This window comes from Taudactylus pleione, unplaced genomic scaffold (assembly GCF_031769625.1).
Source record: "Taudactylus pleione unplaced genomic scaffold, aTauple2 ptg000038l, whole genome shotgun sequence".
Lineage (NCBI taxonomy): Eukaryota > Metazoa > Chordata > Amphibia > Anura > Myobatrachidae > Taudactylus > Taudactylus pleione.
In genome coordinates this window covers 757,091-773,967 of record NW_028284440.1, presented here as the reverse complement: position 1 = coordinate 773,967, position 16,877 = coordinate 757,091, and the positions used below count along the sequence as shown (strand labels likewise).

Below are 16,877 nucleotides of genomic sequence, written 5' to 3'. Positions count from 1 at the left end.
CAGCACTATGCCCTGCAGCAGCAGCAGGAGGAGGTAGGGGTGACATACATTAGGGGCCGACGAGTGAACGGCAAGCAGATTCTCAGGCTGGTGTATGTGAGCGCACACAGAATCAGACTTGGCCGGGAGCGCACAATAAGTGATCCACCACCAGATGGAAACTGGAATGATCCAGCAGCTTGGTGGTCAGCTGAAACGGCTGGATAGCATAGTGCAGTCAGAGAACTCACACATAACCACTGCAGTCACTGATAATCTGCACCAGACTCACCGCTCAGTAGAGATAGCTACTGAGTTGCTGTCTCAACACAATGACTCAAATCATTTAGAAGTTCGGATGATTCGAGTCATTCAAAGTTTAGTGTGTCGAGACAGCCGTCAGTAGCTTCTCTCAGTCACACACACAGTCAGATGTTTTACATAACAGTGTGTCATAGTCACTCTGTCATTATTACCTTCACTGTAGTGACTCTGAGGCTTCAGGACTCAGGTGTATCATCATGGATATGATCCTGGCTGCCAGTGTTTTGTTCACTGTTGATCCTCTGTGCGCACTGCCTGCCCATGCTCTGCTGCGGCCTCCGGGTCACGCCGCTATCACGTCTGCAGGGTGTGCATGTGCACTGACCCGAGTCAGTGCACGTTATTCTGCCAATGCCGCCGCTTCTGCGGCGGCATTGACTCGAGAGACGAATCATCACAACACGCTGGGGCTGCAAGGGGCGGAGCTGACTCATGACTCACTCGGAGCCAGCAGCGCCCCTACATGGCATACTCACAGTGACACACCCCTTGGGAGTCAGTGAATTTAGTGTTGCTATTATAAGCCCATACCCGCCAAAACAAAATTAAAACAATTGCAAAGTAGCCAATTCGCTAAGCAAAACAAAGTAGCAAGGTTGTTTAGTCACACTGTTACTGAAAACAACCTTGCTACTTTGCTTAGCTACTTGGCTGTCAGCCTGTCACAGTGAATGTAGTGATCTGTACTGTCAGTCAGTCACTCATTCAGAGTCAGCAGTTGATTGTTAATTTCGCACACGCACTTGCGCAGTTGTTTAGTTTCACGCTGAGTGCAGTGAGTATACTGTACTATTATTATCATGGCGTTAAAAAGTCCGGTATGGGATTACTTTGTTCGCCCCTCAAAGGAAAAAGTTAAATGCAACATATGCTCATCCGTGTTGTCTGGCAAGGGGTCTTCCACTTCATATATGACAAGACATCTACGGGTTAAACATCCGACTATTAACCTAACAGAAAGTTGTTCAAGGCCATTGCAATTAGCAATTGAAATTCATGAAGAACATCCTTCAAATGAAGGTAACAACCAGCACGATAATTCATCAGCAGCTCCTCCTGAGCAGCTTGTTGTAGCATCTACTTCTTCAAATTCAAAACAAAGCAAAATCACTACATTTACAACTAAACCAATATCTGCCGCCAAACGTTCTAAAATAGATGAACAAGTTTTAAGGATGGTTGTTAAAGAGTACCATCCTTTCAATGTTGTTGAGAGTACTGAATTTAAGAAATTACTATCCATGCTTAACAAAAATTATGAACTACCAAGCAGAAAAACTTTATCCAATAGCTTATTAAATAAGTTTTATGATAATACATTGGAGGGAATTAAAAATGAGATTCAACACAATGCAATATACATAGCTCTCACTACAGATGGGTGGACTTCTTTGAAGAACGAAAATTATTTTGCTGTGACAGCACATTTTATTGATAAGGACTGCTGTCTGAAATCATACCTCCTATCGTCTTTCAAATTTATTGGCAAACACACTTCAGACAATATTGCCAGCGAGTTGGAAAGAATTACAAGGGAGTGGAACATACATGACAAAATTGTGGCGTGCACAACAGACAACGCGGCCAATATGGTCAAAGCTGTGCAGCTTTGCAATTGGTGGCATGTGCCATGTTTTGCACACATCTTGAACTTAGTTGTGCAAGCAAGTCTGGAAACACTAGGTGGAATAAGGGCAAAAGTGAAGTCTACAGAGGAATATTTCAAACGAAGTCCACAGGCTAGTGATAAGTTGCACAGCATACAAAGGCAGATGGGATATCCCGTTTTAACATTAAAACAAGATTGTCCAACACGTTGGAATTCTACATTTGAAATGTTACAGAGGATTTCAAAAATAAAAGAGCCTCTTCAAAGTGCCTTAGCTATATTGAATCCCGATTCAGTTCAACGTTTGACAAATGAAGACTGGTATGTTATTGAAAAGTCATCTGAAATCCTTGGGTGCTTTGAAGAGGTCACCAGGGAAATCAGTAGTGAGCACAATGTTACGTTGTCTAAAGTTGTCCTACTTAGCAAAGGCTTGCTAAGCCACTGTCTCCGGCTGAAGAACACTGTCTTTGATAGCGAAACTGTCCTTGCTCTAGTTACCAAACTTACAGAGGAAGTGTCGGACCGTCTACTAAAAAATTATCGGGATCTGACCATCGTATGGAAATCGACTTTGCTGGATCCTAAATTCAGAGAACATGGATTCTCCAAAGATGACCATCGCTTTAAAGAGACCAAAGAAACCGTCATTAATAAATGTTGCGCAATACGTGGACGAAATGAATACCAAGAGCCTAGGCCACCAATAGCTCAATGTATTCTGCCGGCCACAGAAGATCTTGGAACTTCCACACCTTCCAGCTCTGTATGGGAAGATTTTGACATGTCTGTAGGAGGCCTAGTCCAAACTCATGCAGAGAATTCTCGAGCAGCAAGCATTATCGAGTTCGATAAATTCATGAGGATGCCCCTTTTGCCCAGGGTAGACAACCCGCTACTTTTGTGGAAAGAAAGAGTGATTTTTCCGACTCTTTTTGACCTGATGAAACGACGCCTCTGCATAATGGCTACTTCTGTACCATGTGAGCGCATCTTTTCAAAGCAGGGACAAACTGTAACAGAAAGGCGTACTCGACTCTCAAGTGAAAAAGTTTCAAAAATAATGTTTTTGAATTTCAATTTAAAGTAAATTATTTGATCACAATGTGAAATAACATTCCGTTTAATAACAAGTTTTCTCTCAGAAAGATACGTGTGCGCTGTATTTTCTTAATCTTAATACATTTGTAGTATTGTGATTTATTTATAATATAGACCTGAAATGAGAAAGAAATGCTATATTAAGTATGCTAGTTAACATGATGTTGCTGGTACTACTTATAATAATCCATACTATGCAGAGGATGTAGTCAGCATACTGACTTTCGGGATGCTGGGCAGTCGAGATCCCGGCGCTGAAATGCTGAAACCACTCACAATGCCACCAGAATTCAGACTGTTGGCATCCCGAATGTAAGAATGTCGGGGCTGGTTAGGGTTACGCTGTGGGGTGGAGTATTAGGGTTAGGCACTAAGAGGGGACGTGTGTAATGTGCAGAGTGTGTGCTTAGCTTCCTACAGGCGTGCACATGTGGCTGCAGCTCTGTCATATGCATGTTCTTGTGTGCACTGGTAATGCAACAAATCGATATGTGTGTGGTCAGTGGGCCTGATTCACTACGGAACGCAACTGCAATAGCGATTACGCACGCAGTTTAACTGCGATAGTATGCTAATCCATTGCGATCATAATGCCATTAGTTGCACTACATAAGGACACCCACCTTACCTTACACACATCCGTAATGTTTAGCAAGACTGCAAAACCATCGGTAACACCGAGTACCATCGCAGCCTCACGCACACTTGCACAGGCTCTGACCTTGAACTAGTCTAAGTCTACTGCGCAGGTCAGTGGGAAAATGGCGTGGCAGCCATTTTCCCGGTGATTTCCCTACTGTGCTTGCAGAAAATGCCGGGAAAAATGGCAGTGGCGGCCATTTTCCAGGCATCTTGTGTAGCACTGCTCCAGCCGACGTGGGGCTTCGGAGAGGTAAGTATTAAAAAGTATGTGTGCAGGGTGTGCAGTGTTGGCCTACCCTGGACACAGGCACCCGTGTGCACCGCACACCCTGCACCCATTATAAATACGCCCCTGCTCCATCCCTCCTTCCTTTTGCGCTGTCCCAGAGCCGGATTAAGGGTCTGATTCAGCAGCGGACGCTAATGCAATCTCAGCTGCGATTCCACATGCGATATGCTGCTGCGAAAATATACTAATGCTTCCAAAGCTTACCCGAGCATAGGGACGCTCACTGCTGCCTTCCCATATCCGCCCAATGATGAGCAACAGCGTAAACATCGGTACCAGCACTTAAAATGGTGAGACACGTCTGTGTTTTTCTAACCAACCCCATTACCACCCCCAAACGCTGACTACCTGTCACTCTCTTCACGAATGGTTCTTACTTATTAATGTAATCGCAATGCAATTGCTGCCCGTGCGCAGTGCAGTGTTCACACAGGCGCAATAGCTAACAAACGCTCATCTGCGAAAATATCGACATTGTGTCTGCTATGGGGAATTTCTAGAGAGGAGGGGGCCCGTGTGCAGTCTCCGACACGGGCCCCCTTCTCTCCGTCCGTGGGTCTGACTGCACCCTGAGCGGTGCGCGGCCAGCGCCACACTTACATTCTGGGCACTAGAGTGTGCCCAGAGTCTTTAGCACATGTGCAGGTCACTGGGATAATGGCCGCGGTGGCCATTTACCCTGTACTGTGCATGCGCAAACGGCGGGAAAATGGCAGCGGTGGCAATTTTCCAGCTGTTTTTACAGGCGCAGACTATGGAGCCGTCATGGGACTCCGGAGAGGTAAGCTTTATGGGTGCAGGGTGTGCGGTGCAGAACCCCACTGGACCCAGGGGCCATGTGACTCGCACACCCTGCACCCATTATAAATACGCCCCTGCGCCTGCTACTGAATCAGGCCCTAAGACCCCACACTATACTGTATATAAATACATAGGGGTATATTTACTAAGAATCGTGTCTGGCCCCGTATTAAACACGCTGGGTATTGCATGGACACCAGTGAGTTTGTTTCAAACAAACTCACAAATTTACTAAGAATCGTGTTTGACAGAATGATATTTGTCAATGGTGTATGCAATCATGTAGCAAATGTGTGTATTCAGTCGTATTTGGGGGTAAATTTACTATTGCTCGATTTGAGGAGTGATTTAGCACTTCTCAAATCGCATGCAGTGAAAAACGTTTTTTCACTGCATTTACCATTAGTCGATTTGTTTTGTGATTTGCAAAACAAATTCGATTTGAGTCGGTTTTGAAGAGTGATTTGCTGTTCAATTTGGCAAGTTCATGTCCAAATCGAAAGGCTAATCACCCTTCAAATCCCCGACACAACGAACTGCTTCATGCTTTCACTTTAAGCATGAGCAGTTCGTTGACACACAGATACATGCAGACATCAGTGAGATGCCTGCATGTATCTATCACTGGGCCTCCCAGCCACAGCATCAGCCCTGACCGTTAGTCAGCCCAGGCCAGAGATCCCTGGGGAGTTGGAGACCCCTTCAAAAAAAGGGGTCTCCCACACCAGGGCACACCTAGCCTGGGCTGATAGCTCGGGGCTATCCCCACCACCCCTGGGAGGTGGGTGGCGGGTTGATTGTGACAGTGTGGTGTAAAAATAGATATAAATAAACATTGTCTTTCCAGTAGAACTGCAGGTCCCAGCAAGCCTCCCCTGCATGCTGGTATTTAGAGAACACAAGTACCAGCATGCAGGGCATTAAGGGCACACTGGGACTTGTAGTTCACCTGCAAAGAAATGTCCCAAGAAACCCACCTTACAAAGTATAACTTTAATACATACATACACACACTCACACAATACTCACCTATCTTACCTCCATTGGTCCCCTTCTCCAGTTGGCATCCAAGGGTTAAAATAAAATAAAAAATAACCCGACCCTCGCATTAAGGAGTAATCAGTCTAACCAGACGGATTACTCCTTCCCGAATGATGCACACAGACCCTTCATCCTTTGAAGCTCCGTGTCTGTGCGTTCATTGGCTGAGAGAGGTCAGGCCCCGCCTTTCAGCCAATGAACAGCTCCTCCATTGTACTCAATGGTGGGAGCCGCAGAATAAACTTTAGTGCCCTGGAGAGGGAGACCCCTTTTTTGAAGGGGTCTCCAACTCCCCAGGGATCCCTGGCCGAGACTGACTAACGGTCAGGGCTGATGCTGCGGCTGGGGGGCCCGGTGATAGATGTCCCCTAGCTGTGGCATCAGCCCCCCATTAGAAAGGGTCCAGGGCTGGTTCTGGATCTTACAGGGAGACCCTACGCAATCCAGAACCAGCTCGGCTTCCCATAGCCCTGTGCTGGTTGTACTAAGTACAGGGAGACCCTACATCATTTTTTTCCCTGTACTTAGTCAACCAGAACAGGGTTGGCAAAGTCTGGGGCTGGTTGTGTGTTGGGGACTGACCTCACGTTTTTTTTCTTTCTTAACTCTTAAGACGCTTTTTACAGTGAGATACATGCCGGCATCTCACTGATGTCGGCATGTATCTGTGTGAATCCGACCTGCTAATGCTCAAATCAAAAGCATAAATCAGGTCTATTGTATTGGGAATTTGAAGAGCGATTTGAAGTCCGATTTTGAGGACGATTTCAAATCGAATGATAGTAAATAAGGGTTTGTGTGTTAGGCTATATAAAAGTACCAATGTTTTTCCGATGGTCGATTTGAGGGTGATTTGAGTCCAAAGTCTATTTGAAGTCCGATTTTACATGCGATTTGGCCTTTAGTAAATACTCAAAACCAAAATCGAATCCAAATCAAATGAAAATCGCACCTCAAATCACTCAAAATGCAAAATCGACCTTTAGTAAATTTACCCCTTGGACTGAATACAAAAGAGCTGCCTGTTAGCTGCGTGTTTAACAGAAATGCAGAAGTGCATGAAGGGCCCACCTTGGGGAATGCAGTGGTAGGGGCCCATGCTCAAAGGGTGTGGTCATCCACAAGAGGGGTTGTGGAAAGCAACCACAGATGATTGCCTAACCATGAGGCAAATCTTGGGTGTAGTTTCTCTAGATGGGAACCAAGCCCCCATGTTGATCAGTGGTCCTGTTCCTCCAGGTAACTGACTGTCTAATAGAATAACAATCTATATTTTGAGGTCTGGAACCTCACAACTAGAAAAGGGGGTTGGACCCATAGGCAGTGGGGACCATCAGGGATTTCTCCGCACCCCTGTGGTCCAGTCCGACCCAGCTCTTATTTGAAGAGCTGTCCTTTGAGGGGTTTTTTATCAGTTTATAATTGCATTTTTTTTCAAGTTTACACCCAAAATAACAGAATACATTTGAGACAAGACAAATGTGCAGTTTCATAATAAACAATACAAAAGGACTGGCATGAATGAAGACAGCAATAAAAGGAAATAACATTAAATATACAATATCATAGTACAAAAAGACAATTTGAAAAATTTTTACGCATATCCAGTCAGTGGCCTAGTGTGGTGAAGGATAAGTACAGAATATATTAAAGAAAACAAAAAATAAAGTAGAGAACAAGGTCAAAAACGAGCAGGTAACAGCTTTATAATACACTGTGCAGGTAGTCCACAGATACAAAACCCTTAATAGTATAATATCAACGAGTTGGGTGCCTGAAGGAGCCTTCTAGGCCCACGCAATGAGAAATAAAAATAACAGGATAGGTAACAGCAAAGTAAGGAGAAATTCCAGCCTACACATAGGGTCAATATAGCTCTTTATGAAAATAAGGATAAACGAAATTGGAAAGGCCACAATTCCCAATACCAGACCCGGCAACATAGACTCACCTCAAAGAAACATTTGTGAAGTGGTCCAAACCAGACCAACAAGAATAAAACAGAAATAAATAATATATCAGCTGGGGGGGTATGGAGTGCGTACCGGGTGTAATCAGAACTGGTGACGCCTTTGCTTAGTTGCAGCCCATACACAAAGGGTGCTATGATGCTGACATTGTAGAATCAATGGCAGCAATGATTGCGATCCATTTCCATCCAATCAGACACATTGAATATCGATTTATGATCAGGGTCAGATTAACAATGACGCGGGTGGGTCTCCACATCATTCAAAAATAATAATAATACTACTAATTCAACTTACACAAGTCAGTTTATTGAGCGATTTGGATTTGGCTTGGATCTTTCCACCAAGTTCGCATCTCAAAATGAGGAAAAACATAATCTTTGTCAAAGGGGCAGGGCCGGATTAACAATGGGGCGGGTGGAGCTACAGCTCCAGGCCTCCCTTTAAAAATAGGCCCACAGCATACACAGGCTCTAGTGCAGACGGTAAAAAAATATAAAAAAAAATTCTATCATCAGCAACGGCCCCGTTCACTGCCCAGCTCCATTACCTCCCAGCCGACGTTTAACAAAATCACGGTCTCACACAATCCCTTGGCCCTCTCCTCTCCGCTGGTAGACTGGCACACCGAAGCCCCACCCACCTCTGACCTGTGGAAGCTCCGCCCCCGAGGCAACCATAGCTCCGCCCCCTCATAATCGTCCTGCTCTGAAGCTGTGTCAACCAGTCGGACTAGCTCAGGAGGGGAAGTCACAGGCAAGCACATCCAGGTTATCTTTCCACAGGACAGTGTAATGTCTGGCCACTGTGTATTTATGTGTCTATTTGTGAGTGTGTGTGTGCGTATGATTATATATATTTATTGATATAGATATATATATATATATGTATAAATGTATATGTGTGTGTATAAATGTAGAACCGAGGAGCAGTCATAGATCCAAAGAGCGGTCTGACCGGACGGCAGCTGATGCAGGAGCAGGGCTTAAGGTAAGTATTGTGTTTGTATTTTAAAATGTATTTTTTTTAGAGGCACTATCACTGGGGGTACTATTATAGGGGCCACTACCACTGGGGGCACTACTAATGGGACTCTACTACAGGGGGGCATTACCACTGTGGGCACTACTATAGGGGCCACTACCACTGGGTGCACTACTGTAGGGGGCATTACTAATGGGGGCACTACTATAAGGGGCATTACCAATGGGGGCATTACCACTGCAGGCACTACTACTGGGGGCACTGCTATAGGTTCCACCACCACTGGGGGCACTACTAATGGAGCACTACTATAGGAGGTATTACCACTGCAGGCACTACTATAGGGGGCATTACCACTGGGGTTACTACTATAGTGGACATTACCACTGGGGGCACTACTAATGGGGGCATTACCACTGGTGGCATTACTAATAGGGCATTTACTACTGGGGGCACTACTATAGGGGGTATTGCATAGGGGGCAACACTCCCGGGGGCTCTGTGTAGGGGGCACTACTGCTGTTTTCATTTTATAAGGGACACTATTTCTGTGGGCATTGTGTATAAGAGGCACTGATTTGGGCATTGTGTGAAAGGGGCGCTAGTGTGTGTCATAACATGAGCAAGGGACTACTGTGTGGCGTAATTTGAATTGGGGACAATATATAATACACGGCATTACTGCATGCGGCATAATGTGTGATAAAGGGCATTACTGCATGTGACATAATGTGTTATGAAGGGCATTACTACGTGTGGAATAATGTGTTATAAAGGGCATTACTGCGTGTGGCATAATGTGTTATACAGGGCATTACTGCATGTGGCATAATGTGTTATACAGGTAGCGTTCTCGCTAGGCTGTTTTAGCGGGGCGCGGCGCCCTGCCCTCCTTCTGCAGGGCAAAAAGCACCCTGCCCTCACAGCCTGTGGGTGCCATCCTCACCCGCGGGACGCAGTGTCCCGTGGGTGGAGAAACGTGCGGTGACCCGGTCACCGCCAGAGAATAGACGCCGGGTGCATGCGCGTGGCACAATGTGTTATACAGGGCATTACTGCGTGTGGCACAATGTGTTATATAGGGCATTACTGTGTGTGGCACAATGTGTTATAAAGGGCATTACTGCATGTTGCATAATCTGTTATAAAGGGCAGTACTGCGTGTGCCAATTATTCGCTGTGAGGGGAGAGCTTGGGGGAAGCCCAGCACCTCCATAAGTGCTGGGCTTGCCCCAATGTGTGATGATGGGGTGCTCCGCAAGGACACGCCCCCTTTCCGGAAGCGCACACGCCTCCGGTATGTGCAGAGGAACACCATCTATAAAATAGGGGGGGCGCAACTGGGAACTTTCACCCTCAGCTCCACAATATCTAGAACCGGCCCTGAATAGAGCCTACGATTGCCATTGGAGAATCTACTGTATATGTATATATATATATTTTTTTATTATTTTTATTTTAGTGGTGTTTGGAGGGATGGACAGAGAGGGTTTCCATTCCAACATCGGTAAAGTGTGAACACATCTCTATAAAATATTGTATGTAATGTAACCAGTGATGTGTAAAACATTTTTTATTGAAAGAATTTTGATAGATGTAAAATTACTTTTTAAACACCGAATTGGTTGCTTTTGTCACAGTAAGGTGTTCATCTGGTAAGAGGAGGTGCCTACAGGAACTATCCCATCATCAAGCTTACTTTGTATAAAGGGTAGTGTATTAGTTTCTGAGATACCATTTGCCATCATTCTCTGAAAAATTCACTTTCACCAACATCTAATGGAATAACAATATCATTAAGTGTGTATGTATGTATGTATGTATGTATGTATATATATATATATATATATATATGCACAGACACACAGAGATATTACCTCTGCCTGTGAAGCTGTGAAGAGAGAGGACGATGTAGCAGTCGGATGCGCGGCACTTTGGACGGCTGGTATAAAACACAGTAAAATCCGTTTATGTAATCGACGTTTAAGAACTTGTATTAGTCCTTACGTTAATCCTGATGAAAATGAAGTTCTGAAATGTTGAATACATAAAAGGATTTTAGTCTGTTTTATACCAGCCATTCAAAGTGTCCCATTTGACTGTTTATCGCACATTTTTGCTTGCACCTTCCTGAGGGTGCGAGCAGAGATGCCGGAGCCGGCAGCTACCGCGCCTGAACAGAGCAATTGAATTGCTCCATCGGGCGCCCTAAATAAAATAGCCACTTTTAAAAAAATTGAAATCGCGTTCAGTGTGTACGGGTTATTGGACCTGTATCAATTATCATATATTGTGTACCCAGCATAAGAAGTCAGTTAATGAATGTGTCCATTTACTGCAGTGGCTAGGGTTGTGGGATGTACCCTTATAGAAATATGCCAATAACTTGTTTGGATTTGTTTTCTTTTCTTTTTTTAATCTAAACTATTCTAGCACTCAAAGAAAGGCAGCAAAACACAGTACATCATTTCACAAGGTTGAAGGTAGGCCCAGCTATACCCTCCATGGAACTAATCACACCCACAGCCCTACGTAAACCACACTGATCACGACCTTACATTATCAGTCTGCAGCACTTGTCACACTCACTGCATCGGCGCACAATAGGCTCTTCATAAATTTCAGCTCCAGGCCCATGTGGACATTAATCTGGCACTGACCCCCAAGCTGGTGTGTGTCAGATTTGGCCGGAAGCGCACAATAAGTGATCCACCACCAGATGGAAACTGGAATGATCCAGCAGCTTGGTGGTCAGCTGAAACAGCTGGATAGCATAGTGCAGTCAGAGAACTCACACATAACCACTGCAGTCACTGATAATCTGCACCAGACTCTCAACACAGCACCCGGCTCAGGCCTCCCCTCAGCAGCAGGGAAACAGCCACCGTGATCCCTCCTCCTGTGTGACTGACGCTCCATTCATGCCATCCGGGCCTGCATGGGACCCAGCTCAGTGGAGGCAAAGAGGAGGAGCCATGGGTGATTATGGGAAGGGACTGCCTCCTCACTCTTTGTTATTGCTCGGGGCTCCATCCCAGGGCCGAATTAAGAGAGGAGGGGGCCCGTGTGCATTCCCCGTCTGGGGCCCCCTCAACTCTCCTTGATGCCGCCTGCGCACTGACAGCAGCAGTAGACTCCGGGAACTAGTCTAAGTCTACTGCACAGGTCAGTGGGAAAATGGCCGCGGTGGCAATTTACCCTGCACTGCGCATGAGCAAACGGCGTGAAAATGGCAGCAGCGGCCATTTTCCAGCTGTTTTTACAGGCGCAGACTATGGAGCCGACATGGGACTCCGGAGAGGTATGTTTTATGGGTGCAGGGTGTGCGGTGCAAAACCCCCCTGACCCGCACACCCTGCACCCATTATAAATACGCCCCTGCGTCTGCTACTGAATCAGGCCCTAAGACCCCACACTATACTGTATATAAATACATAGGGGTATATTTACTAAGAATCGTGTCTGGCCCCGTATTAAACACGCTGGGTATTGCATGGACACCAGTGAGTTTGTTTCAAACAAACTCACAATTTACTAAGAATCGTGTTTGACAGAATGATATTTGTCGATGGTGTATGCAATCATGTAGCAAATGTGTGTATTCAGTCGTATTTGGGGGTACATTTACTATTGCTCGATTTGCAGGTCGAGTTAAAGAGTGATTTAGAACTTCTCAAATCGACTCAAATCGCATGCAGTGAAAAACGTTTTCTCACTGCATTTACTATTAGTTGATTTGCAAAACAAATTCGATTTGAGTCGGTTTTGAAGAGTTATTTGCTGTTCGATTTGGCAAGTTCATGTCCAAATCGAACTGCAAATCACCCTTCAAATTTCTGACACAACGAACTGCTTCATGCTTTCACTTTCAGCATGAGCAGTTCGTTGACACACAGATACATGCAGACATCAGTGAGATGCCTGCATGTATCTATCACCGGGCCCCCCAGCCGCAGCATCAGCCCTGACCGTTAGTCAGCCCAGGCCAGGGATCCCTGGGGAGTTGGAGACCCCTTCAAAAAAAGGGGTCTCCCACACCAGGGCACCCCTAGCCTGGGCTGATAGCTCGGGGCTATCCCCACCACCCCTGGGTGGTGGGTGGCGGGTTGATTGTGACAGTGTGGTGTAAAAATAGATATAAATAAACATTGTCTTTCCAGTAGAACTGCAGGTCCCAGCAAGCCTCCCCTGCATGGTGGTACTTGGAGAACCACAAGTACCAGCATGCGGGGTATTAAGGGCACTCTGGGACTTGTAGTTCACCCGTAAAGAAATGTCCCAAGAAACACACGCACCTTACAAAGTATAACTTTAATACATACATACACTCACTCACACAATACTCACCTATCTTACCTCCATTAGTCCCCTTCTCCAGTAGGCATCCAAGAGTTAAAATAAAAAAACAATAACCCGACCCTCGCATTAAGGAGTAATCAGTCTAACCAGATGGATTACTCCTTACCGGATGATGCGCACAGACGTGGCTTCATCCTTTGAAGCTCTGTGTCTGTGCGTTCATTGGCTGGTACTCAATGGTGGGAGCCGCAGGATAAACTTTAGTGCCCTTTTTGAAGGGGTCTCCAACTCCCCAGGGATCCCTGGCCGGGGCTGACAAACGGTCAGGGCTGATGCTGCGGCTGGGGGGCACGGTGATAGGGGTCCCCTGGCTGTGGCATCAGCCCATTAGAAAGGGTCCAGGGCTCTTTCTGGATCTTACAGGGAGACCCTACGCAAATTTTTCCCTGTAAATCCAGAACCAGCTCTGCTTCCCATAGCCCTGTGCTGGTTGTACTAAGTAAAGGGAGACCCTACGTCATTTTTTCCCTGTACTTAGTCAACCAGAACAGGGTTGGCAAAGTCCTGGGCTGGTTGTGTTTTGGGGGGTGACTTCACGTTTTTTTTTTCTTAATTTAACTCTTTAGACGCTTTTTACAGTGAGATACATGCAGGCATCTCACTGATGTCTGCATGTATCTGTGTGAATCCGACCTGCTCATGCTCAAATCGAAAGCATAAAGCAGTTCTATTGTATTGGGGATTTGAAGACTGATTTGAAGTCCGATTTTGAGGACGATTTCAAATCGAATGATAGTAAATAAGGGTTTTGTGTTAGGCTAAGTACCAATGTTTTTCCGATGGTCGATTTGAGGGCGATTTGAGTCCAAAGTCGATTTGAAGTCCGATTTTACATGCGATTTGGCCTTTAGTAAATACTCAAAACCAAAATCGAATCCAAATCTAATGAAAATCGCACCTCCACTCACTCAAAATGCAAAATCCACCTTTAGTAAATTTACCCCTTGGACTGAAAACAAAAGAGCTGCCTGTTAGCTGTGTGTTTAACAGAAATGCAGAAGTGCATGAAGGGCCCACCTTGGGAATGCAGTGGTAGGGGCCCATGCTTAAAGGGTGTGGTCATCCACCAGAGGGGTTGTGGAAAGCAAGCACAGATGATTGCCTAACCATGAGTCAAATCTTGGTGTAGTTTCTCTAGAAGGGAACCAAGCCCCCATGTTGATCAGTGGTCCTGCTCCTCCAGGTAACTAACTGTCTAATAGAGTAACAATCTAGAATTTGAGGTCTGGAACCTCACAACTAGAAAAGGGGGGAGGGCCCATAAGCAGTGGGGACCACCGGGGATGTCTCCGCACCCCTGTGGTCCAGTCCGACCCAGCTCTTATTTGAAGAGCTGTCCTTTGCGTTTTCTTTTATCAGTTTATGGGCCTGATTCAGAGCCGCTCGTAAGCGGCCGCTCGTTCGCTCAGAGCGATGTTTGCCCAACTGCGCATGCGTACGGATCGTGCGGATCATGCGCGAACCAGTCAGTGCGGCCGAAAATCGTTTGTTCGCTAAATAGCGAATGCCTGCTATTTTGAGTGACAGAATGAGGCGTATGTGGGTGATAACGGGGGGAAGGTGCTTGAAAACGGGGAGTGGAGATCCGAACGCAGGCGTGCTTAAAGGTCAAAACAGGCGTTTTAAGGGTGTGCATAATTAAAACAGCAGCGTCATTGACCACGTCACTGGGTTATTTTATAGCCAGAACTGCTCGCAAAATTGTGGTAGCAAAAACCAACCACAAGAATTGCGAGCAGTTCATACCCTGGTCGATGTACTCGATTAATCTAATAAATAGCGGACATGACGTAGGATGCGAGCGGCCAGGGGGCGTATTTTTTTAAAAAACGACCGCAAATTTTGTTCGCTCGTTCAGACATAGAGGCGTGAACAGACTGCAAAGAGCGAACGGTTCATTTGAATAGCCACCCCTATTTTCTGAACGAGCGAGCGCAAATAGCGTCCGGCTCTGAATCAGGCCCTATATTAGCAAGTTTTTTTAAAGTTTATACCAAAATAACAGAATACATTTGAGACAAGACAAATGTGCAGTTTCAAAATAAACAATACAAAAGGACTGGCATGAATGAAGACAGCAATAAAAGGAAATAACATTAAATATACAATATCAAAGACAGTACAAAAAGACAATATGAAAAAGTTTTACGCATATCCAGTCAGTGGCCTAGTGTGGTGAAGGATAAGTACAGAATATATTAAAGAAAACAAAAAATAAAGGAGAGAACAAGGTCAAAAACGAGCAGGTAACAGCTTTATAATACACTGTGCAGGTAGTCCACAGATACAAAACCCCTAATAGTATAATATCAACAAGTTGGGTGCCTGAAGGAGCCTTCCAGGCCCTCGCAATGAGAAATAAAAATAAACAAGAGAGATAGGTACCAGCAAAGTAAGGAGAAATTCCAGCCTACACATAGGGTCAATATGGCTCTTTATGAAAATAAGGATAACGAAAATATGAGATATGGTAAGGAACTTACCTTTGTTATCTCTATTTCTACGAAGTCCATAGGGTTCCACAGGATACCTTGGGGTATAGGTGATGACGTCAGGCATCGGGCACCATAGAGTTAAGTTTTCAGCCTCCCAGGATGCACTAGGGTCCCCCTCCTATACCCCACCCCCGAGCCAAGGCATCTAAGTTATGTACCAAGCCATAGGCCGGAGGAGGAGAAGGAAGAGAGAGAAAAAAGATCTGGACACACACAAGAATCACATTCTCACCAAAAGGAGACGGAAAAACCGGTGACCAGAGTAAAGCCCATCTGCAGCACAGGTGCAACAGGGCGGGAGTCCTGTGGAACCCTATGGACTTCGTAGAAATAGAGATAACAAAGGTAAGTTCTTACCATATCTCATATTTTCTACATCAGGGTCCATAGGGTATCCACAGGATACCTTGGGGATGTCCCAAAGCAGTATCCTTCAAGGGTGGGGACGCTCCTGTGCTGAAAGGAGAATCCGCCGCCTGAAGGAAGCATCCTGAGAGGCAAAGGTGTCAAACGCATAATACCTCACAAAGGTATGGACAGAGGACCACGTGGCAGCCTTGCAGATCTGGACTGCAGAGGCACCACGTCGAGCTGCCCACGAAGGACCCACAGACCTAGTGGAATGAGCCCTCACAGAGGATGGAACCGGAAGGCCTTCATGAAGATAAGCTTCTGAAATCGCCATACGGATCCAACCTGCCAAAGTTTGCTTTGAAGCAGGCCAACACTTTTTACTGAAGCCATAGAGGACAAACAAGGCGTCCGACTTCCTAAACGTAGAAGTGCAGTCAACAAATCCTTATGGCCCACACAACGTCCAAAGTGGCCTCACCCACTGAAAGGTCAGGTGAGTTAAAAGCCGGCACAACGATTTCCTCGTTGATATGAAAACGGGAAACAACTTTGGGAAGAAAATCAGGACGAGTGCGCAGCACTGCCCTGTTCCTATGAAAAATCAGGAAAGGGGGTCTACAGGAGAGAGCCCCTAAATCAGAAACACGTCTGGCCAAAGCGATGGCCAGAAGGAAAATTGTTTTAGCGGTCAGCCATTTAAGATCCACTGAGCCCAGTGGTTCAAACGGCGGTCCCTGGAGAGCCCTCAGGACCACAGCTAAATCCCAAGGCGCTACCGGTGGAACAAATGGCGGCTGAATTCGAAGAACACCTTGCATAAAGGTGCGCACATTAGGGATTGTAGCAATCCTACGATGGAACCAGACAGACAGGGCAGATACCTGCACCTTTAAAGAAGCAAGGCGAAGCCCATGGTCTAGTCCCGCCTG

General features: G+C 45.8%; 1 protein-coding gene across 1 annotated transcript; it reads left to right on the top strand.

Moving 5' to 3' along the window:
• Nucleotides 1–1,103: 1,103 nt before the first annotated feature.
• On the top strand, nucleotides 1,104–3,002 carry LOC148538633 (E3 SUMO-protein ligase ZBED1-like). Its single transcript, XM_088452564.1, has one exon. It carries the CDS (start codon nucleotides 1,104–1,106, stop codon nucleotides 3,000–3,002), a length of 1,899 nt encoding a protein of 632 aa, XP_088308690.1.
• The last annotated feature ends 13,875 nt before the right edge of the window (nucleotides 3,003–16,877 follow it).

Bases quoted from the DNA above. Each gene is read 5' to 3' on its own strand.
- LOC148538633 (XM_088452564.1), top strand. From the start codon at position 1,104: ATGGCGTTAAAAAGTCCGGTATGGGATTACTTTGTTCGCCCCTCAAAG.